General features: G+C 38.0%; 1 protein-coding gene across 3 annotated transcripts in view; it reads right to left on the reverse strand.

Annotated features, from left to right (window-relative positions):
* LOC102220290 (liprin-alpha-3-like) overlaps positions 1-21,159 on the reverse strand; it is a 39,294-nt gene extending 18,135 nt beyond the window's left edge. For 2 of the 3 annotated variants that reach the window (XM_023349304.1, XM_023349305.1), the window contains exons 1-15: positions 20,987-21,159; positions 17,842-18,443; positions 11,044-11,145; positions 10,706-10,945; positions 10,573-10,632; positions 6,123-6,251; positions 4,884-4,976; positions 3,984-4,036; positions 3,806-3,899; positions 3,597-3,731; positions 2,735-2,818; positions 2,477-2,608; positions 1,864-1,926; positions 1,702-1,781; positions 117-285 (exon numbers count right to left, since the gene is read on the reverse strand). In XM_023349304.1, the coding sequence (XP_023205072.1) occupies positions 117-285; positions 1,702-1,781; positions 1,864-1,926; positions 2,477-2,608; positions 2,735-2,818; positions 3,597-3,731; positions 3,806-3,899; positions 3,984-4,036; positions 4,884-4,976; positions 6,123-6,251; positions 10,573-10,632; positions 10,706-10,945; positions 11,044-11,145; positions 17,842-18,189 (1,782 nt within the window). In that variant the 5' untranslated portion in view covers positions 18,190-18,443; positions 20,987-21,159. The remainder of the gene's footprint in view (positions 1-116; positions 286-1,701; positions 1,782-1,863; positions 1,927-2,476; positions 2,609-2,734; positions 2,819-3,596; positions 3,732-3,805; positions 3,900-3,983; positions 4,037-4,883; positions 4,977-6,122; positions 6,252-10,572; positions 10,633-10,705; positions 10,946-11,043; positions 11,146-17,841; positions 18,444-20,986) is intronic. The other variant, XM_023349303.1, reaches the window with a different exon arrangement.
* Between the last annotated feature and the right edge of the window lie 793 nt (positions 21,160-21,952).

A 21,952-nucleotide genomic window follows, 5' to 3' on the forward strand; every position in this document is an offset into this window, starting at 1 on the left:
CACTGTTTTCCAGTAGTTGCTCCTTTTCTGGAGCTCTAATAAATAAAAAAGCCATTTTATTTCCTTAAGAAGACATACTGAGGAATAAAAACAGTAAAGGTTTGAATTATTCGCACCTTGCTTGAGTCCTCATGGGCGGTGCTCCAGCGGGCCCTGTGGCTCCGTCTGCCCACCCCCGCGACGGAGGCATTACCGAAGGGATCCAGGTGAGTGGTGGAGCCGGTCGGGAGCGACCCGCCTCCATGGGAATACCTCAGCTCCAAGGCGCTGCCTGGCAGAGAGCGGCTGCAGGGAAGACAAAGGAAAGATATCTCCAGATAAGATTAAAAGGCCAATTATCCTCGTGGTGGATGAGGTTTTTGTGGTAACTCGTCTGTGACAGTTTAACAAAAACAAACAAGTTGAGGAATGTTTCGTGGGAGGGCATTTAAAAGTGGGAGAAAGGAGGTAAAATCTGAAGCTCGGTGTAACTGGAAGACACCTGGTGAACGCTGTCGACAGGAGGCTCTGACAGATGGTAAAAGTGACAGGTATACATGTTGGGTAATTCAGGTGTCTATGCAGTGAGCGTGAAACATATATCATGGCAGTTTACGTGAGCGCTGACAGCGTTTAGTGAGTGATTTATCGGCACAGGAGACGCTAAAGTTTAGCATTTTATAGGCAGGCAGGATTTAAAGAGTCTAACACACAAAAAAAAAACCGAGACATTGTTTACAAAACATGAACTACTTTCAATCTGTGTACACAAAAGATTTAATGATTAATATTTATCACAAATTACGATAAATTCCATCGCATTGCAGAGTGTAAAGCCACGGCGCCATTTTGTGATGTAATGAGGGTAAGTCGACGTGTAAACAACTGTGGCGGAAAACACAGAAGCGGAAGAAGTTATCAGTGATTTTAGCGATTTGAAAGTTTTGAAGGAAGATGCTCCAAGTGATGAAGAACTCAGGACTTTTCAAACTCAGAAATGTCAACGTTTTTTCTATTAGATTTCTGAACTTAATCTAAAAGTTTCAAAGGTTTTTCTCTCAAATTTTTGACTTTTGAGAATCAAAGATTTTCAAGTTTTAAAAAGAAAATCTCTGAGTTTAATCTCAAAGGTTCTCAGTACTTTCTAGAAAACTTACAACTTTTTGAACTCAGAAATTTCCAAGTTTTCACTAAAAGTTTCTGTTTAACCTTTAAATTACGCAGTATTTTTTTATTTTGCAATATTTTGACTTTTCAAACTCAAAAAAATTTCCCGTTTTTTCTAGAAAATTTCTGAGATTAATCCCAAAATTTCTGAATTTTGTTTAATGAATTTTCAACTTTTCTAATTCAGAAATGTTCCTATTGTCTCTAGAAAATTTCTGTTACTAATCTCAAAATTCCTGAGTTTTTCTTGCAAATTTTTGACTTTTCAAACCCAGAAATTTCCAAGCCTTTTCAAGAAAATTTCAGGATTAATCTCAAAGTTTCCAATTTTCTCTGCCAAATTTTCCGCTTTTCAAACTCTGAAATTTCCTTGTAGTTTCCAGAAAATTTTAGTATTTTTCCAGAGGAAATGTACTCCTTTTTATTTCTCTGTACAGTGGCTCTAACACGCCATCGTGTGTTTCATACAGTTGATTTAGAAGCTTCCATGTAGACAGATAAAAACTTCATCTTTGTTTTATTGTGTGACAGACTTTCTGTTTGCGGCGAACGGACCTGGAGTAGGAGCCTCCGGGTCGGGCTCTGAGCTGGTCCACCTCCAGCTGAAGACGCTCCAGCTCTGCAATCAGCTGATCCTGGAAGTGAAAAACGACAGTCGGTTCAAAGGAAGAGCGAGTGTGCAGAGAGGAACAGGAAGGCTGCATGCAGGAGTCGCACCTTGTTTGCTAGCAGATCGTCTTGGAGCTTCTTCATGTTGGACAGTTCCTCAGAAAGGGCGTTCTGTAAGGAAGGTTTTAACTCTTCATCAACGGGAATTTACACGGCTACAAAGCAGAATGGATGTTGAAACAATGAGAGGAACATCGAGCTTAATTAGGGGAAATATGGAGAAACAATGGTGTCTTTATCCTGCTGATTGGTTTAAAATGTACTAAAATTATTTTAAAAATATGAAAAATAAACATGGAAAAACCTGAAATCTAATTTAATTGTTTTAAATACATCCATCAAATCATCCATCCATCATTCATCCATCCATCCATCCAACAATCCATCAAATCATCCATCCATCCATCCTCCATACATCCATCCATCCATCAACCATCCATCCATTCATCAAAGATCCATCCATCCATCAACCATCCATCCATTCATCAAAGATCCATCCATCCATCAACCATCCATCCATTCATCAAAGATCCATCCATCCATCAACCATCCATCCATCCATCAACCATCCATCCATCCATCAACCACCCATCCGTCCATCCATCCTGTCTTTATTTCTTGTTGTTTCCTGTGTTTCATGCTGATTAAAGATGGCCGCCACCTTCTCCTCCAGAGCGGCCATCCTCTCCTTCAGGTGGAGCTGCAGCCTCTCGTTGGACTCAGACAGCAGCTTGTCCACGGTGTCAGAGAGACGCTTGTTGTGTTCGTCGTTCATCCGCTCCCTCTGCCTCGCCTGGGGAAAAACACGGAGGTGGGAGGAGAGTTTAACACTCAGGACAAAGATTTCCATCTTTTGAAAATCAGCACGTCTTTGTATCGCAAAAAAAACGGGGGAAAAAAGAGAGAGAACGTGACTCACTCTCTGTAGCTCCTGGTTCTTCTCCTCCAGTTGTGCCTCCATCTGTCGCAGCCGCTCCTCAAAGTTGCCATGACGCTCCTCCGCCTGAATGATCGCAGAGGAAGACGGGTGAGAGCGGCGGCCATGTTGCAACACTTAAACAAATTATCACAAAGGACCAAGTCTGCTAATTGGTTACATGCCTGTGCAGATGACAGCGTGGCGGGAGGGAGTCTGTTTGCCTGCTGCTTAGCGGGGAACTTAATACGATGCTGCCACGAAAGCCGTCCTGCCTGAACACGCCAGGCGAAACTACGGCGAATGAAACTGAGTTCACAGGAATCTAAAGAGCTTTAAACTACCAAAATAAAATGATCTGGTTGGTGTTTATCATCATGAGATTAATTTAAACTTTCTATTTTTGCTTGGATGTATACACTTGGAATTTGCCTCTTTTTAGATATATTTAGATAAAATATATCTAAATATTCTTAAATCTTACATTTATTTTTTTGTCACAATAATCAAATTTTCTTCCCATATCTTGTCTTTGCCTTTCAGCCACGTCTTGTTCGGCTGGCAGATTATTTCACTTATAACCACAAATGTTTCATCAACATTAAGGAATTATTCCGAATTCTGACATTTTTCAGATTTTATTTTATTGGCTCTAATCTTTCGTGGGTTTTGCATTTTACGCAATAAAATGTTCAGTTTCTTATTTCAAAAAAGGAAATTAATTATATTTTTATGTGCATCTTTTCATGTATTTTCTAATTGTACATAAAGGGTTAAGAAGCCTGCGGAATGTTTTTTTTTTTTTAATGGATCAATCATCAGGATAATCGATCGATACCAGACCAATGCTTTTGTTTGCACACACCTTGTTGAGCGCGGCCACTCTCTGCGCCAGCTGCGCCTCGATCTCCGGCAGCGTCTCGGCTCGCTGCAGCGTCTGCTGCAGCTTCTGCTTGGCGTCGTCCAGACGCTCCTGCAGCTGCCGGTTCTTCTCTTCGCTCTGAGGAGAAACGGGCAGAAGCTCAGAGCGGCGGTCGCCCCGGGGCGGCGGCCCCAGGAAGAGGCTTTCCCCACCTGTCTGTGCAGAGACTCCTTGCTGGCCAACTCGTTCTCCAGCTTGTCTTTTATGTCGTGGAGAGACGTTGCCTCCCGCTGGGCGCTCAGGTACCTGCAGGCCGCAGCAAGATGGCAGCCGGAGGAGTCAGAGCGCTCCAACAGTTCACAGAAATAAAAAATTTTAAAAAACACAAACCTGCGCTCCAACGTGGTGATTCTCTCCTCCATGTCTTCCCTTTGACAAAGCGCCTGGAGAAATAAAAACGGGGATTTAGACTAGACTTGCTGCTGACACTCCTTATGGAGCCGATTTAAGAAGATAAAAGAGAAGGAAGTGGAGAGAAATAAATGTATATCATATGACTTTCAACCACTTTCCGTTGTATGTTTTTCCTTCCACTAAACCTTCTATTAATACACTAGAAATATGTCACTTTAAAAAAAACATATCAGTAAATAATACTTAATATCTTAATACTTCAAAAACGTATGTTTTACTTCTGTTTTTCTACAGATATCCTGTCTTTGCATTTCAAGCATCCCATACAGAGAAACTGGTTATCTACCCTCCACTAAACTTTCTATTTATTCTTGGCTTTATACATTTGAAATATGTCACTTTTTATTATATAAATCATTATAATGTTTTACTTAAATTTTTCTTCCCATCCTGACTTTGAATTTGAGGTATCCAATAGAGAGGCTGGTTGTCTACCTTCCACTAAACTTTTCTCTAAATTTCCATTTGTGCTTGGATTTATGCATTTGAAGTGTATAATCCTCGTGTTTCTTTCCTTTGAAAAAGCATCTGGGAAGATAAGGATGTTTAAAAGTTGTAGATCTGCAGCTAGTTGACAAATGAAAGTTGCTGCTGACAGATTCCAGCATCTTGCGGCTCTGATGTCATTAGATTAAAGAGCAGGAAGTGGAGGGAAGCGGTTGTGAAACTGACTCGCCTGCCTCTCATCCCATAACACATGGTTCACTTTTCACAGCTTATTCTGTTTATGGGGTGGAGGTTCTTCGGGTTCCAGTCTGGACCCGGTCTGCTGCCAGAGGCTTCGTTAGCTTAGCAAGATGCTAAAACTCTCCTCACCTCCTTCAGGTCCCGCTGCAGCTTCTGGTTGGCCTCCTCGGATCGGGCCAGCTCCCTCCTGGCCGACGTCAGCTGCTCCTCAATCTCACCAACCTGACATGAAAAACTCACATTATTATTTACAATTTGACTTAAATAGAAACCGACACAACTTAATCCAGATACAGAGGCTCTCAAAGCTCTTTTATTGTCCTACACTGCAAAAAACACTAAATGTTAGTATTTTTTGTCTAATTTCTTGATACTCTTGAAATAAGACAAAACTAACTTATAAGTTAGTTAATAACATATCGTTAGCAAGATATAGAAGCTTGTTTAATTCTAAAATTCTTCAAAAAGTAATAGTTCCATCAGCAGATTATTTCACTTAAAACAGAAAAATGTAACAATCTGCCTATGGATCGAGTTATTGATTTAAAAAAAAAAGTTATTGATTTAAAATAAGCTAAAACTTTACCAATAAAAAAGTAGAAAAAAGAGAAAAAGATGAAAAAAACAACCAATGCAAGAGTTAAATCTAAAAAATAGGAAAGAGAAAAGAGAAAAAAAGAGACATTCAATTAAAGAACAGTGACAGTAAAAAAAATAACAAAAATAAAAAAAATTAAAATACAGATAAAAATGAAAAACATCAGAATAAACAACCAATAAAAGAAACAAAGCTAAAAAGATTAGAAGTCAAGTTAAAGTTTATTTATGCAGCACATTTACAACAAATAAATGACAAAACAGAAAATAAAATTAAGTTTTTAAAATAATAAGACAAATATAAAATTGAGGGGGAGCGAAAAACTCAAAAAAGGAAAAAAACAACAACCAAATAACCCAAAAAGAAAGAAAAATAATTAGAAAAGAGAAAAGGCAGAGAAAAAACCAACGAATAATTAAAAAAAAAGTTTTCAGGAATCTGCAGGAGTTTGTTTTAAGTCAGTAAATCTTTAATAATGATGATAAAATGTTTCACTGACAGATTATTTCACTTATAGCTAGTATATTTCCATCAGTACTAATGAATTTTTCACTTAAAACAAGCTTAAAACTGAAAAGTTACTTGGAAGTCTTGTATTATTTCAAGCAAACTAAGATACTGGCAATAGAAAAAAAAAACATTTTGTGTTTTTACAGTGTGAGATGTGAACAACAACCGTTCACATCGTCTCCTAAACAGCTAAATATCCTCGTAGATTTGATCCTATCAATCCTAACTCAGTGGATCTTGACTGTTTTGGTTTTTGGTACCTGTCTGCACATGAGAGCCAGCCTCTCCTTCAGCTGCCCCAGCTCCGATCTCTGCCGCTCGATCTCGCCCTCTCTCTGCCGGTCGATGTCGGCGTCATCCAAGATGGATGCCGGTCCGTTGGGAAGGCGCTGGGGGGGGAAACATCCACATCAGCTGACAGAGCGTTCACGACGTTTTGATCAGCACAAATAAACTCTGATTAGGGATCAATTTCAACTCCACAGGGATTGGGATGATTCGTCTGAGATTAAATGAATCTCTGATGTAATAAGAAGTTAATATTTGGCGTATATAATAAAAATAATACTTTATTTTTACAGAACTTTTTAAAAGAAATCTTACAAAGTGCTTCACATTAATAAAATAAATTAAAATAGAAAAATAAACACAAAAAGTATACCAAATCCATTAAAAATATCTAACACTGTAAAATTAAATAATAAAAACACAAAAGAAATTCAAACATTGAAAGGAAGTTTTAGCTAATGATTTAAAAGAAAACAATTAAGTTTAATATTTCTTATTGGATGGTAAATAAAAAATAAAATTATGTTTTTAAATAAATGAAGCATTTATAAATGCTCAGAGAAAATTTTGGCAAAAAACATAGCAAGTTATCTCATTTATTAAAAATGTTAAACTCTGTGGTATTTTTCCACAAAAAAAATTAACATTTACTTTAATGAATCCACACTAACAATTATTTTTGTAATTGATCGTTCTGACGATTAATTAATCAATTAATCATTTTAAAAATGGGCACATTTGGGATTTTTTTCATTTAACCACTTGAGCCTATTTTATACATTCATAAAAGGCATTAAAAAAATATGTATCATTAGAAATACATTAAATGATGCGACTAAACAAATAATTAAATACATTTTTCAACTAATCTGCAGCTTTAAAAAATGACATCATCAAGATGTGAAAAGTTCAGCCCTTTATTCTTGACTTAACACAATGTAATGCTGATTTGTTCATAACTTTTTGTATTAACTGATAAATAATCGGATAACAAAAATCACTTACATTTACATTACTTATTTACTTATTTATTCTTTGAACCAAGTGAAACTAAAACTGTCTGACCCGAGGAGTTTTCTGTAAACATATTTAGAGTTTTTTTATTTTAAATACAAAATGTATATATTTTTTTACTTAGTTACTGCTCTGACTTTGATGTTTAAGCAAATTGCCTTTTCTGAGTACAATCCACTTAACGATTAATTGATTACTAAATTAGTGGAAGATAATTTTTTTTTAATTAATCGTTTTAGTCCTAATCCAGAGTCTGATCTTTTCTGTTAACTTTTTACTTGAAGCTTGTAGTTGTAATCTTTCAGTGAGTTTGTGAGCTGCTGCTAACGCTCAGCTTGTGCTTTAGAAAGTGTTTTATGTGTTTGGATCTCACTGATCATCGGCCAGATTTCCTTAACAGCCTCCACTTTTCCAAGCAGACACTGTGGGGCCAGCATGCGTTTAGTCTGGCAATCGGTGTGAGACCATTTTATTTATTTTATTTTAATTACAGATAAATACATAACATTTTCTGTGCTGTTGTTACGTTTCTGATGAAAAGGTTTTGGTTGTTCATTAGGGATGATGGGATGGAACGGACAGATAATAAGCTAAGCAGAAGACAACGGATGGATGGAAGTTTTGAGTGGAAGTTACAAACATTAAAGAATCAATGTTTGTAAATAATATAAATTGGAAAAATGTTGTGATGAATGCAAAATAAGATAATGAAACAAATATGAGAGTTTTAAGCTTAAAAAATCCTGATTTTTTTTTTTTTACTGAAATTATTATGCTTCCTTGAACAGGTTAGGATCGGTCCATGTTCTATATGTAACATGTTTTTTATATTTTTAACACAAAATCACTCTTAGATGATACGATTTTAGTCTAATCAGTTCAGAGTGAGTTGGTTTATAATGTCTTGTCACTTTAAATGCAAATAAGCTGCTGCTGGCCACGCCCCCCAACTCAACGTCTACATTCACTCCTGAAAAAGGCTGCAAACAGATACACAATTATACAACCAAACATCTTTGAAAAGCATAAGTGGAGCCTCTGGCACAAACAGCAAGAATGCAACAAGTGGTTTCTGAAATCAAAGCATTTGTTTTTTCCAGCAGCCATTGTACAGAGTCTACAGTAGCTGCCCAACCGTGCTGGAGTTCCGTCTTGGTTGCTAGGCAACACACAGGCCTTTGCTGGGGTTGCTAGGTAACCCCGCAGTATCCAACTTTTGTGACTCAAAACAGCTCATTTTCCAGACACTAAAAACCATTAAATTACTGCCAAAAAACAACTGGATTTGTTTTTTTGTCATGGGATACAATTGGTTTCACATGTAGGTACCAGTCAATCGGCGAGAAGGTAAGGACATTTTTGGGAAATAGTTGTTTTAAATTGAAAACCAAGTTTTTCCAAAACTGCCGTGTTTCCATTAAACAAATTTATTTTCTAAATATCAAATTGTGCAGCTGTATGGTCAATGGAAACTCAGCTTATCTCTGGTTTTACTCGTTTGTATCCATGTTTTCCTCAATGTTTATTTAACGCATTTTGAAGTATTGCACCAGAAAAGGTTGATGGAAACAACAAACTTCTAAATAATCTCCTCAAATTAGAAAAAATATTTTGATGCTCGCTTGAGGTGGTTTTTGGATTTTCCAAAAAAGAGACAATGGGAAGTTGGAAACATTTCTGACGTAGTAAAGAAACGATGGTGCCCCATCAGTGCCTTACCAGAGGCACAAAACCTTTATCTGAGATTTGTGGTCAGTTGTAGTTTGCAACTTCTGCATCTTGTTTATTACAGTCTTGCGTAGCATCAATCCAGGGGCTTTTTTGCTAAATTTTAACAGTTCAATCAAAACTTACGTGACAATTGATGGAAACAAAGCATGTTTGAAAAACCTTTTAGCCAAGAATACTTTTTTTGGTGTTTGAAAACCGTCTTCATCTGTCAAATGTTGATATTTTGCCTTGTGGTGCTACTTTAGCTTACTTCAATGCATTTTTGTCTCATTCAGTCTTCCTTAGAAAAGACTAGTTCAGGTGGATATAGAGAAAAATAAATAAAAAACACACAACACACTCTCACTGATTGAAGCTTGAACTCTCCGACTAAGCTCATAAAAATAGAAGATGGTGCATAACTTCCTCCTCACTGAATGACACTGATGGCTGGAAGCCATATGGCACTGAAAAAACATTCAGGAATACGCAGCAGACTGTTACAAAAGCTGCAACAGCTTCTGGCAATCAGGAGCCTCCTGATCGGCGCTCCAGCTGCAGAGTGAAGAAAGAATTATGCAGCATTTTAGACAATTTATATGTTTTACTGACGAGTGGAAAAGCAGCTTTGCTTCTGGTTGATATGTGTCAGATTCAGTCCCAACAAGAACCAAAATATTTGTTATGTCAGTTCTCGTATTTATGGGATTTTATGCTACATTCCAGTTACAAGAGCTGGATTTCAACATGGCGCCATCGGTAGCTCTTACAAACATCATTTTAATCTTTACTTTCCATAAACGTAACATTTTTTTAGTTTAGACTTGCAGGTGCTTCTTGTAACATTTATTTTCTATGGACTTTTGAAAGAGTGTCTTAAAATAAACATGTTTTTCACCACATCTTAGTACTGGTGATGGCGAGGGGCGGCCATGTTGAAACGCAAAGTCCATCTCCCAATTCGTAACTGTCAGAGTTGCTCCCAGTTTCCAAGAGGAAAATTTGACTTAGAAGGTGTTCCAGTTGATTTTACTGATTGGGAAGTTGGGATTACTGGAACACAGCAATAGTGTAATAATAGAAATTAACACCTGTTAGTCCAGCGATTTGGTTCGATTGGGGAACAAAATTGCAACATTTGTTACTTTTTCAGCTGCTGTGGAATGATTTCACACTACACTGTTTCAAATTATCCAAATCCTTAGAAAAAGCTGTTTCTCTAATCGCCTGTGGTGGCGCTATACCACAAACTACTCGAGAAAATGACACAAAAACCTTTGAAAAAGACACTGAGCGCAACTTCCTTCTTCACAAAATGTAAACAAAAATGGAGTAGCATCAGATTTTAGCGATTTGTCTTTGGTAAAAGACTCCGAGCCAATCCTTCTGCTAGCGCTAGACTCGCACCTTTGTTTTGGTTGTATTTACCCTGAACGCCGTGCACTGTAGTCCACTTCCTGCTTTTGGAGCGGTCTCCGGTCTGCTTGGCGTTCACATATGCATTCAAACCACACCAGAGTTCATCCAAACCGAGATTTATAGGTGGACCAGAGTTCACTTTGCGTGTTGCATGTTCACAGTTCCCCAAACAAACTGGACTTTTTAGCTAATTGGATGGGAGTTTGATTAAAGTGAACCAAAGGATCTGGTGTGAATGCTTATTCTGCAGGTCCAAATCTAAAGAAACCATCACTTCACCTCTTTGCCGTTGTCTAGTCCTTGCTGCCTTCGCTTCACTTGTTCCCTCAAAGACACGACCTGAAACAACAACAAGCACTGATTAAAGGTGGAACTCCAAACATCCATCAGGCTGGATGAACAGTGTGATCACCTCTTGGGAAGAAGACTGCAGCTCTTCTTCTAGGACCGACACGCGCTCCAGCGCCACCCGTAGCCGTTCCCGCACCTTCTCATCCAGCGCTTTGTGGTGCTCGAACAACGACTTGAGGGCTTTGAGGACTTCCACCTCGCTGGAGACGCCGGTCTGAGACTGGGTCAGCCTCTTCACCACAGTCATCCTCAGGCTGCGCTCGTGGCGGGCCACCAGGCACTCCAGATGTTCGAGGAGCAGCTGGAAGTTTAAGGTTTGCACACTGTAAAGCTGTCTGGAGTGATTACAGCATGCAGAGTCAGTGGTGTGAGCGTGAGGAGGCACAGAGGAGCGCTGACCCGTGTGTTGTTTCGCTCCGCCTTCAGCTCGGCTATCTCCTCTTCCCTCTCTAGCAGCTGTTCCCGGCAAAGGTTCAGCTCTTTGGTCAGAACCGCAAACTCCTGAAAGGTTGGAAGAGGTTGTTAGTATCGACCGACTGCTGCATGCTGATCACACACACACATGCACACGCACACACACGCTAAAGATAACACACTCAGCACACTGCAATGGTCACTGCAACTAACATGCTCCAGTGAACCACTGCATGATTCTCTATGGAAAACCATAAAAATTACTGATGTGACATGATGACAACTTAGAGATGCATCCATTGATCCATCCATTCATCCATCCATACATCCATACATCGATGTATCCAACCAAACAACAATCCATCCATACATCCATACATCCATTGATCCATCCACCAATCAATCAACCAGTCCATCCATCCATCCATCCATCCATCCATCCATCCATCTATCCATCCATCCATCCATCAGCTTCCCTTACTGATGTCCCAGATGTCTGGCGTTTTTGCCTTAGAATCAGCTCAATGTTTTCTCAGTAAATGTTTGATAGTTTGATAAATCTTGATTTCATTATCAGACCAGCAGCTTGAGCTTTAAATATCTGTGAAGCCATTCTGTGGAAACCAGCTTCCTGAGGCTGGCAGAGTACAGTGTGAGCTGCGCTGAGGTTCAACGAGTCCAGGCGCGTTAAACTGGCCCTTCATATTAAATATTACCACCGGGTTTATTGCACGTTTTGATCCTCAAATTGGTTTAATTGCACAGTAAGCTCAGCTGCCTCTTTTACTTATCATTAAAAACGTGGAGTTTAAAACAATCCGTAAAAATAATGGAAATCAGACCAGTTCACTGTGAAGTTTCCAACTGGTCCCCACCACAGCGAATGATGTTATGTCGTTATGTTATTTACTCCCAATTAGCGTACTGGGTATAGTATTTTTTTACTACTTTATACTTTTCTTCCAATATTTCTCATAACTGTAATCTTATTAGATCAACAGACATCAGCACCTCTACAACTTCAGAAAAAAACTTAAAATAAAATTATCATTTTGCTGTGAATATTCCTTGAAGTGTTCAACTCTGAATGTGAATTAGTCTTTTTAGATGTTTGAAACCCTGAATGTAAAAACAGCTCCAGCAACGGTAGTGTTTTATTTATTTATTTGGGAACACTTCTGCTTATCCACTTTTAATAGAGCTAATTTTTCATAGCACTTTAGGTAACTTTAAAAACATCAAGTGCCTAAATTAATTATTCCAGATTAATTTTAAAACGCTAATTTACTTGCCCGTTTCGTAATAGATCTGTGTTGAAGTTTTGGTTTTTGTCTGTTAGGAATCCTTCAAGACGTCAGACGTTCATAATCGTGCTCTTATTTTGAAGGGGGTGAAAACCGACTACGCAGCAGTTCCTGTTTCCTCTCCTCAAGGTCTCTCTGTATTTTTCTCCCAATAACGTTATTTCAAACAGGAACAAAATAAAACAGGACAGTAGAGAACACAATACAAACACAAATATAATATCTAAAGGTATTTAAATCGCGTCATACTTAAAATGGTGCTCCACGGTTTTAGTGTTTTGTGCTAACATTGAGTTAAAGTTAGCGCATTAGCATTAGCTTGGTATGTCTGTCTCAGCTCAGCTGTTGGTGGAGTGTGACTTTATCAGATTACAGTCAAATTAGCTTTTCAAAAATGTGTTCTTATGCAAAAAAACAAGCAAAATATAAATACAACCTTATTGTTTAGTATGAAGAGCAGATAAAATTATTTTTAAAAACCATCTGCTAACTGCTAATTGAAAGTTCGACCCAGTACTCATTGAGTCATTATTCAAAATATACTTAGTTCAACTAGAAGAGAAAAGGTGATTCAATTTAAGAGATATTATATGGATTTACATCATATTCATATCTTGAAGAGCTAAAATATAAAATGATTATTTAATTTAATCATAAAGAGAGTTGGAGGAGTGAAATATAAGCAAAACAAGTTGCTGTTTAGAGTCTCGAAGCCATCAAGGAGATTCCCATTAATGCTTAAAGAATGAGAATACTATAAAATTTAAGGAAGATTCTAAGGAATAGGTCAGTTTGCTTCATAAAATGTTTGAATCGTATTGTTTTTTTAAGCGCTAAAATGTTTTCTCATTAAAAAAAGGAACTTGTTCATATATTTCCTTTAGTAGTTCAAGTAGCTACTAGAGAAAGGGGATTTTTTTTATGCAATTAATTAATTGTCAGAATAATCAAAAAAAATTGCTTACAATAGCCATAATTGAAATCCTATTTGTGGTGTTGCTTATCAGTGTTTACCACGTTCATCTCTGCCTCTCTTAGATTTTTCCTGTGATTAAATTTATGTTTTTGAGGGGGTTTTTTTCTGACTCGCACGCGACCATGGCGTGACACACTCATGACACACACAGGACATCCTCGAACACGTGTGCATCATCAACTCATGCATGTTTTCACTTATGCAAACGAGCCATTAAAGGGCACTGATGCATGCATGTCGCCACTGCTGCTGCTGCTGCTGATGTCTTCGCTCCACGTGTTAGCAGTGATCACTTTACCCCACACACAGCAAACCGGCGCCTCAGACTCTTCTTTCTGAGGCGCCTGCATTTCAGCCAAAATGCATTAAAAAAGTACAGCATGTACAGGCGACGTGGCTGGGCTGAGAGACACGAGAGGAATGAGAGGAAGGCAAGCATTTGAAAAGAAGGGAGGAAATCACTGTGTGCAGATAGCATGTTCTGGGCCCAGAGGATGTCATAACACTGGGATTAATCCATGGGAAAGAAGGAGTGAGACACTTTCCTCCCTTCTCCTGTCGCTTTCTTTTTCTTCACAAACAACTTCCATACATTTTAATCCCACCAAGGTTATTATAGTTAACTAAAACCAGAATTGGGTAGTAACTAGTGTAGTGACATTTACTTGAGTAACTTTCTTGAAAATATTTACTTTTAGGAGTATTTTTACAACTTTTACTTGAGTAGTTTTATTATGAAGTATCTCCACTCTTACTTGAGTAAAATTTCTGGATTTTCTATCTACTTAATGAAAACCAAACATGTTTTAACCAAAAATTCACCACACACAGATACACACCTGCAGCTTTTGTTAAAGTCTCATAAGTTTTTAATTGAAAAAACTGTTCAGAAACGGAGTTCCACTGGGGTTGCTAGGTGATGGACGGAACTCTGCTGTGGTTGCTAGGTAACAGGTTTGCTGATTTGTGACGTTACATTTTGGACATGTTTGAAACAGCTCATTTTCCAGACACCAAATAACATGAACTTATTGGCAAAAAACAGCTGGGTGGGTTTTTTTAAGCGCTTGGGTTGTTTTTAGAAGCAGCAGTGACTGGAAGTATAAAAATGTGTATTTTTTTCCACTGTAAGAGCTCTGTATGAGGGAAAATATTTTTCCTCAGAACTGCACTGTATAGTCTGGGAGGTAAGGAGTTGGGTAGTACGTTTTATATTGAAAGAAACTGATTTGGAAAATATTTATTTTGCCTGATTTTGTTCTTTTTTTGTTGCTATTGTAATTTTTGTCTTTAAAATCCCAAAATTTCCACTTAACTTTATATTTTGGTTCATCTGATGATGTAATTTTAAAATATCAAATACATTTGATTGCTTACTCAGAACTTGAGTAAACTTTTGACCAAATATGTATAACAAGACATTTTCCCATGTTATAAATGAAACAATCTGCCAGTGCAGCTAGTACGCCCCTATAACTTGCTAAAAGGCTACTTGTAAGTTAGTTTTATCTTATTTCAAGTGTACTAAGGTATTTACAGTAGAAAATAGATCAAAATTATTTGGTATGATTTAACAACTTTGCCGTGTGAATTTCATTTTGCTTCTTATCTTTAAGATATATTCTCTTTTTGGTTTTGTTTTCCAGTCTTGGCAGACAAACTCTGTGAACTCATCTGTGTATTACACTAATCCATGTTTTCTTCCATCTGCATGTGTGTGCGGGGTTGTGCGCGTGTGTGTGTGTGTGTTTGTGCATATTGATCTGCTCGTTCTGAGGTAATATGGCCCTTTCATGTCCGGTCACTCTGCGTTGCAGCACCTCGGCACCAGCAGTTATTTTGATCATTCAGTCGGAGCGACAAAGGAGGGAAAAAAAACCCTGAAAAAGGTGCAAACAACAAGGAGGAATCATCGCGGCCTGAGGCACCAGACTCCTGCCTGAAAATAGAGACAGAGTCCTTCTGGGTCGACTGCAGCTACAACCTGATTAGTTCTGGAATGTAGCATAATATTGGCAGCATTTTCTCTCCATCTTAAGGTTCTGGGTGGTCCCAGTTTGTTATTGAAACATCTGAAAAATTTGATGTGCTGTTAGATTATCATATAAAAGGAAGGAAGTGATTTCAGGATGAGCAGAATACTTATTTTTTATTTTAATTACATTTTATCTCCTCCATAGGAATTAAGATTCTAAAACAAATAATTCAACTGAATCTCAGTTTATTATTGAGAATCATGTAGAAGATCTTCATAAAGTTAGTAAAGTTTAAATATATTTTATTTCGGTTTATTTTTATTTAAAAACAGCCTAAATATATGCATTTATCTTTTATTTTGAAAGTCCGACATTAAGATATAAATTTTTCAAAACTAATAATATTTAATGATTCTATTTATTCTTCTTTTATTTTATTTTTTTATTTTAATATTATTTTATTGCTTTGAATAATCCAAGAATTTTTTTTATTTAAAAAATATTTTCAGTTTATATCATTTATTTGACAGTTCATCAAATGCTGTAACATTTAACAGCTTACTAAAATCACAATGCTGTATACAGTTTTCACGTGACTATATGTACTTATTTTAAGTTTCTTAAAAGGTATTTTTATACTAAAAAAATTTAATTATATTTTTTATTTTGTTATTACTACCTTTCTAGATTTCTGTTTGTTGTGAAGCAAAAGATTCAAATAGATTTATGAGTTACAAATATTATACAAAGTAAAATATTCTGTGCAAAGCCCAAAATTCTAGATGGGTCCACAGCTTCTCTTAAGAACTGTGCTGTCTTATTTTGACTTCAACACAGAAATCGCTTTTAAACTACACACATTTGTTTGATTAACTAATATTTTGAACTGTACATATATAAGATAAAATTCCAATTTGTAACAAATTTAAAGGGAAAATACTGAAAATCAGAAGAGGAGTATAAAACTAAAACCTTTTTAGCTTAAAATAATAGTTTTCACTTTTATCCTTTGCCATTTTCTGTACAAACAAAAAGAAAACATTACTAAACGATTATTTTTGACAATTAATTTTCTGTTATCGGGTCTAAAAGAAATAAAACTGATGAATTCTGTGACCATGCGGTTGCAGTTTTACTGTTTGTACCGGACCGACCCAGCGCCACCTGGACCAGCTGCAACAATAACATCCTGATTACAGGTTGATGCATCAATAATTCAGCACCAGGCCACTAACTGTCTACCTTCAATTGGAGCTGAGACTTTGTTTTGATTTTGCATGCAGGCATTATTCTGTTAGCTAAAACTGCAAATTCAAACTGTAAGCATCGTCTCAACTGGATAAGATATAAACTTTTCATCTCTTCTATCACAGTAATATTAATACTTTATTTTAAATTAGCTTTTGCACTAGAAGCTAGACTGAAAATACTTGGTGAGATTTGTGTTTTTGCGTTGAAGAGACAGTTCATGATCAAATGTGACTGAATTTAAAAGATTCTGCAAAGAGTGGGCCAAAATGTCTCCAAAGAGCAGCTGTGGACATCAAGAGTGGCACAGGCAGTTTGTCCTTGAACAGGGTATGATAGGTCTATCAGGTACTATTTTTACACAAAATCATTCTTAGATAAGGAGATTTTAGCCTAATGAGCTCAGAATGAGTTGGTTTATGATGTCTTGTCACTTTAAATTCAAATAATCTGCTGCAGGCCACGCCTTCCAGGTGAACATTAACATTCACCTGTGAAAATGGCTGCAAACAGATGCACAACTATACAACTGTACATCTTTGAAAAGCAGAAATGGAGCCTCCTGCACAACCAATAAGAATGCAGCAAGTGGTTTCTGGGTGGTAAGTCAACAACAAAACACTTGTCTTTTCCAGCAGCCATTGTACAGAGCACACAGCAGTAAAACCAGCTGACCAAACAGGCAGGAGCTCCGCTTGGGTTGCTAGGTAACGGGCCAGTGACCGCTGATTTGTGACAATACATTCTGGAAGGTTTCTGAAACGACTCATATTCTAGACACCAACAAACTTTAACGTATTGCCAAAAAACAGGCTCTGTGTTTTTTAAAGAACTTGAACTGTTTTTAGAAGCAGTAGAGACCGAAATGGAAGTACAAAAATGTGCAAATGTGATTTTTTTTTTTCACTTAAAGAACTCTGTACTCTATACTCCGCTTGGGTTGCTAGGTGACAGACAGAACTCTGCTGCGGTTGCTAGGTAACGGGCAGTGCCTGCTGATTTGTGAGGTTACATCCTGGAAGGATTTGAAACGGCTCATTTTCCAGACACCAAAAGACATGAACTTATTCCCAAAAAAATGGCTGTTTTTTTTCCCTTGGGTTGTTTTTAAAAGCAATAGAGACCAAAAAGGAAGTACAAAAACGGGCAAAATGTTAATTTTTCCACTTTAAGAGCTCTGTAAGTTGGTAAATACTTTCCCTCAACACTGTACTGTATTGTCTGGGATGTACGCATGCTGCCAGGCGGGGCGTCCCACCAGTTAAAGTCGTGTTTCTACCTGCGGTAGGGCGATGGACAGCTGCCTCTGCAGGGACTCCTTCTCGTGGCCCAGCTCTCGCAGGCGAAGGTGCGCCGTCCCCAGGCTGTCCTGCGTCTCCCTCAGGCTCTCCAGCAGCCTCTCCCGCTCCGTCAGCATGTTCACCATCAGCGACTCCAAGTTACCAGAGCTTCCCCCTTCATCACTTCCTCCTCCTCCACCTCCTCCTCCACCGCCGCCGCCACTGCGAGGATCTCGGCTTCCATAGCCTCCCATCCCACCTGCGCTCCCCGCTGGCGAGGACGAGCCGCCGCCACCTCCGCCTCCACGGCCGTCCTCTGAGATGGTGGGCATCACCTCGCACATCATGGTGAGGCCTGAGGAGTTATCACAGGGGGGGACTAGGACGGTCTGCTGAGGAGCTTCTTCCTCGTCATGAAAAGTACGGCTGCTGGTTTTTGTAAGGAGGGATTCTGTCAGGGGAAGTTGTGAGGAAGACGAGGTGGATTAGGTACTGGGGAACAGGGTAGAGTGGGGTGCAGGAATGAAAGGGACAGATGTGGGTTTTTAGTGAGCGACCTCTGACCTCTTGGCTCCAAGGATTACTGGGCTGCCAGATGAACCTGAAAGAAGAAGAAATCACAAGGTTATTTTTTAAACAATACAAACAAGGGGTGGACAATGAATTGATGACATATCGTAATGATCACTAGATCAATATAAATAAATAAAACGTCTGATTGTTTAATCAATATCACTGCAAAAACACAAAATCTTAGCAAGTATACTTTGTCTAGTTTCTAGTGCAAATATCTTTGTACACTTTAAATAAGACAAAACCAACTTACAAGTATCTTTTCAGTAACATATAGAAGCTTGTACTAAATAAATAATTCATTAATGGTGATGAAAATGTACTTTTTCCACTGGCAGATTAATTTACTTATAATATGGGAAAAATGTCTTGTTATAATAATCTGCCAATGGAACTACAGTTTTCTTTGATGCATATAGATGATGGCAGAAAGATAAAAAACAAAACAGCTTAAACTGAGTTGCTACCTCTTCCTGTTTACGTTGACGCTAACATTAGCAGCAGAGGATATGGATAGATGCTGCGGGAAATTATCAAGGATTGGTTCAATAGTTTCATTGGTTTTTACGTGAAAAGGCAATCAGAACTGTCATTAGTTCTTGTAGAGAAGGAAAAAACTGCCACCACTAAATCCCTAAGATAGCATTAGCATTGTTAGCTGTTAGCACAGCTGGCTAGTGCAACAGGATAGAAAAGCAGATGTTAATAATTGTAATTGCTACAAAAGTTAGTTTAAAAAAACTACTTAACTTTGTTTTTTACATAAAAAGAAGATGCTAATGAAAAAAATGTTGAACTGGCATAGAGGCTGATAGAAACACTTAATCATGATTTTTTTTAAGCTTACAGCTAGCACTGCAGCACAGCCAGCCACCACAGAAGGTTAGAAAAGTCTAAAAATAAACTAGACCAAGAATACTTGGTAATATTTGTGTGTTTTGCAGTGTAGTGACTATCAATGAAGAAATATTTATTTTCCCGGTACGCTAACTTCCCCCCAAAGTACAATTTAAATAAAGTGGAAGTTTGACTAGAGTGGCCAATCCAGTTCATTTGTAAAAACTCTTAACTTAAATTATAAAACATTAATCCAACAATTACTCACCCATAATAACTTATTGCAACCTCAGCATGGTTGCAATAAAGAACATATTGTAGCAAGTAACAGATTTGTTGTTATAGAAAAGACAAAAAAAGAGCTGGTTCAAGCTAGCTTTAGCATAGTACCAAAGTTAGCAAAGTAGCAGTTTATACATTCATTTAAGACCAATAGTTGTTTGTTTTGTTTGTGTCTTTGTGACGCTGTGTGATAAACTGGTGACCTGTCTGTGATGCACCCCAACTTTGACCCAATGACCCCAGAAGTTATGCACCGTTTTCTTTAAAGATGCAATATGTAATTTTAATAAAATATTTGTTTTTAATTTGTTAAAACTGTCACCATGTCGTGACAGTTTGCTTGAGACAGATAATCTGTGAAAAGATCGATCTCCTCTCACCGCACCAACCAGAAACAACCAATCAGAGCCAGGAGGCGGGTCTTAGCGCTGTCAGTCAATAACTTATCTTTATCCACCGTCATATATGGTCATACCTAGCTTTAGCATAATGCTATCTGCACTGTACTATAGATTTTGACAGAAAGCGCTAAAACCCTCCTTCTGGCTCTGACTGGTTGTTTTCAGTTAGTACTGGGAGTACTGGGAGAAGGCACAGGAGTTGGGTTTTGTCACAGTTTATCTACTATACTGTCACCACAGAGTGGCAGTTTCAACAAATATGTAAACATTTTTTATGCTTAAAAGTAACATACTGCATTGAATAAGTGGGTATAACCAATAGACTAACTTTTATTTAATCTTTCCTCTGATCCATCCATTACTCTCATACTAAAAAATAAAAGCACACATTGCCTCCTTTCCCCCTCACACTACTGATTCAACCATAGTGCATATCAGAGCCGTCTAGATCTCATAATGGTAATGATAAATGCGTATGATGAAAAGACAGAATAATAACTGTCAGGCCTGTGTAGGTTACGGTAGAAATATGCGGCGCAGCTGTTAACATTCATGTGGAGGGAATGAAAATGGGGTGTCATCATAAATTGTGTCACCGGGGGATTTTTATTTATATTTTTATTCTTTTGTTAACGTTTCCGGCACCCATTTGTGGAAACATTCAGCAGGCCTGTGATGTTTGTGTTGCTGGGAGGGAGAATGAAACGCTGTCTTGGGGAACAGAGATCGTACATTTCCGTGCAAGGTAGCCTAACGCCGCTATCACATCATGGTGGGAGGTGCCAATCATCCAGTAAATGATGCAGGCCTAATTAACGAGATTACACCAAAAGATGTCACACCTCTGGATTAAAATCTGTGGCTGCGATTAACACAAGTGGCGCAAAACCGTTGCGTTTAATCCAGTATTAAGGTGGATATTTCCCATCAACACCCCAGTGCTGCTGCTGCTCCCCCCTCCTTCTCCTCATCCTCTCCTCTTCACCCCCCACCCATAAAAACAGCTGGAAACGCGCCGCTACAAATCCGAACAGCTGTTTGCGCGGCTTACCGTTTCCATGATCGACGGAGACGGGAAATAAAAGCGCATATCCGGCCGGCTCACTCCATCAGAGCATCCGAGGAGAGACGGGAGGATGCAGGTTATCCCTGTTCCAGCCCGGTTACCAGCCTGGACCCATCCCCTCCCTGCCTGAGCTGCTGGAGCGACGACGGCTCCGAACCGACGCTGCGTCAAGCCGCACGCAGGCGGCGCCACAGCCACTTCCGGTACGGAGCATTTCCATTATTTTACAGGCAGATTGTCACGTTTATCAGTCAATGGCAGAGTTGGGTGGAAACTACTTACATTTACTTGAGTAACTTTGGGGGGGGTATATATTGCCCCCCCCCAAATATATAAATATATATATATATATATATATATATATATATATATATATATATATATATATATATGAAGTATATCCACTCTTACTTTAGTAAAAGTTCTGTTAATGTTTTAACCAAACATTAACCAGACTCAGAGAGTTTCTATAAAAGTTTCATAAGTTTTTCATTGAAATAAACTGATTTTGAATTTGTTATTTTTGTTAGTTATATGAATTAGAGTCATTTTGTGCATTAAAATTCCAAAATGTCCACTTAACTTTATACACTGCTCAAAAAAATAAAGGGAACACTCAAATAACACATCCTAGATCTGAATGAAAGAAATATTCCCATTGAAACTTTGTTCTGTACAAAGTTCCATTTGCACAACAGCAGGTGAAATTGATTGTCAATCAGTGTTGCTTCCTAAGTGGACAGTTTGATTTCACAGAAGTTTGATTTACTTGGAGTTATATTGTGTTGTTTAAGTGTTCCCTTTATTTTTTGAGCAGTGTATTTTGGTCTGTCTGACTATGTAATTTTTAAATATTAATTAATGATTGATAATTTTATCAGTTACTCAGTACTTGAGCAGATTTTTATACTAAATATTTTTTTACTCTTACTTGAGTGATTTCTTGGATGG

This window comes from Xiphophorus maculatus, chromosome 16 (assembly GCF_002775205.1).
Source record: "Xiphophorus maculatus strain JP 163 A chromosome 16, X_maculatus-5.0-male, whole genome shotgun sequence".
Taxonomy (NCBI): Eukaryota; Metazoa; Chordata; class Actinopteri; order Cyprinodontiformes; family Poeciliidae; genus Xiphophorus; species Xiphophorus maculatus.